Genomic DNA, 1868 nt, shown 5'->3' with positions numbered 1-1868 from the left:
GAGACGATGCCACTCTGCTCGGAGAGCTCTTCCTCACCCAAGTCTTCCTCATCCAGCATCCCGGGACCGGACGGAGGAGCCGCCAAGTCTTCCTCGCCYGGTGTCGTGGGGCCGGATGGAGGTGCTGCTTCCTCTTCCTCCTCCGGCGGGGATGCTGATGCCGGCAGGGACGTCAGGTCCAGCTCAGCGGGAGAGATGATACCGCTCTGCTCGGAAAGCTCTTCCTCGCCTAAGTCGTCTTCATCCTGCATCCCAGGGCCGGATGGAGGCGCCGCTGTGTCTTCCTCTTCCTCCTCCTCTGGTGGAGATGCCAGTGCTGGCAGGGACACCGGGTGCCGCTCAGAGGGGGAGATCCTGCCATTCTGCTCGGAGAGCTCTTCCTCACCCAAGTCTTCCTCATCCAGCATCCCAGGGCCAGATGGAGGTGCTGCCACATCTTCCTCTTCCTCCTCTGGGTACTTGGTCGGCTCCAGTGGGGATGCCAAGTCTTGCTCGGTGAGGGAGACGATGCCACTCTGCTCGGAGAGCTCTTCCTCACCAAGGTCTTCCTCATCCAGCATCCTGGGGCTGGAGAGAGGTGCTGCCACATCCTCCTCCTTCTCCGGCGGGGACGCTGATACCGGCAGAGACGTCAGGTCCTGCTCCGTGGGGGAGACGATGCTGCACTGCTCGGAGAGTTCTTCCTCGCCCAAGTCTTCCTCGCCTGGTGTCCTGGGGCCGGACTGAGGTGCCACCACATCTTCCCCTTCTGGCAGGGACACCGATGCCAGCAGGGACACTGGGTCCTGCTCTGTGGGGGAGATGATGCCACTCTGCTCAGAGAGCTCTTCCTCACTTGAGTCTTCCTCATCCAGCATCCCAGGGCTGGACAGAAGTGCCACCACATCTTCCTCTTCTTCCTCTGGTGGAGATGCTGATGCTGGCAAGGATGCCAGGTCCTGCTGGGTGGGGGAGATCCTGCTACTCCACTTGGAGAGTTCTTCCTCGCCCGGTGTCATGGGGCCGGATGGAGGTGCTGCTTCCTCTTCCTCCTCTGTCGGGAACGCTGATGCTGGCAGGGATGTCACGTCCTTCTCAGTGGGGGAGACGATGCCACTCTGTTCAGAGTGCTCTTCCTCACCCGAGTCTTCCTCACCTGGTRTCCTGGGGCCGGATGGAGGTGCCACCACATCTTCCTCTTCCTCCTCCAGTGGCAACATGGATGCTGGCAGAGATGCCAGGTCCTGCTCAGCAGTGGAGACGATGCCATTCTGCTCAGAGAGCTCTTCCTCATCCAAGTCTTCCTCRCCTGGTGTCCTGGGGCCAGATAGAGGTGCCACCACATCTTTTTCCTCTTCCTCCAATGGAAGTCCTGCAGCTGGTAGGGATGCCAGGTCCTGCAGGGTGAGGGAGACGATGCCACTCTGCTCCAAGAGCTCTTCCTCACCCAGGTCTTCCTCGCCTGGTGTCCTGGGGCTGGAGAGAGGTGCCACCACATCTTCTTCCTCATCCTCCAGTGGGAACATTGATGCTGGCAGGGACGTCAGGTCCTGCTTGGTGGAGGAGATGCTGCTGCTCTGCTCAGAGAGCTCTTCCTCACCAAGATCTTCCTCATCCAGCATTCTGGGGCCAGATGGAGGTGCTACCGTACCTTCCTCTTCCTCCTCCGGCAGGGATGCTGATGCCAGCAGGGATGTCAGGTCCTGCTCGGCGGGAGAGATGCTGCTGCTCTGCTCAGAGAGCTCTTCCTCGCCCAAGTCTTCCTCGCCTGGTGTCCTGGGGCCAGATGGAGGTGCTGCCACATCTTCCTCCTCCTCTTCCAGTGCGAAGGCTGATGCCGGCAGGGATACCAGGTCTTGCTTGGTGAGAGAGATGCTGCTGCTCTGCTC

General features: G+C 60.7%; 1 protein-coding gene across 1 annotated transcript in view; it reads right to left on the bottom strand.

Moving 5' to 3' along the window:
• LOC146588547 (uncharacterized) overlaps positions 1–1868 on the bottom strand; it is an 8528-nt gene that overhangs the window by 4351 nt on the left and 2309 nt on the right. Inside the window, exon 2 of the mRNA XM_085317801.1 lies at positions 38–1860. Coding sequence (XP_085173927.1) covers positions 38–1860 — 1823 coding nt within the window. The remainder of the gene's footprint in view (positions 1–37; positions 1861–1868) is intronic.

This window comes from Rhea americana, unplaced genomic scaffold (assembly GCF_003343005.1).
Source record: "Rhea americana isolate MKP2758 unplaced genomic scaffold, rheAme1 scaffold_508, whole genome shotgun sequence".
Taxonomy (NCBI): domain Eukaryota; kingdom Metazoa; phylum Chordata; class Aves; order Rheiformes; family Rheidae; genus Rhea; species Rhea americana.
The sequence above is the reverse complement of the archived record's forward strand: the minus strand, read 5'-3'. Positions and strand labels throughout refer to the sequence as shown.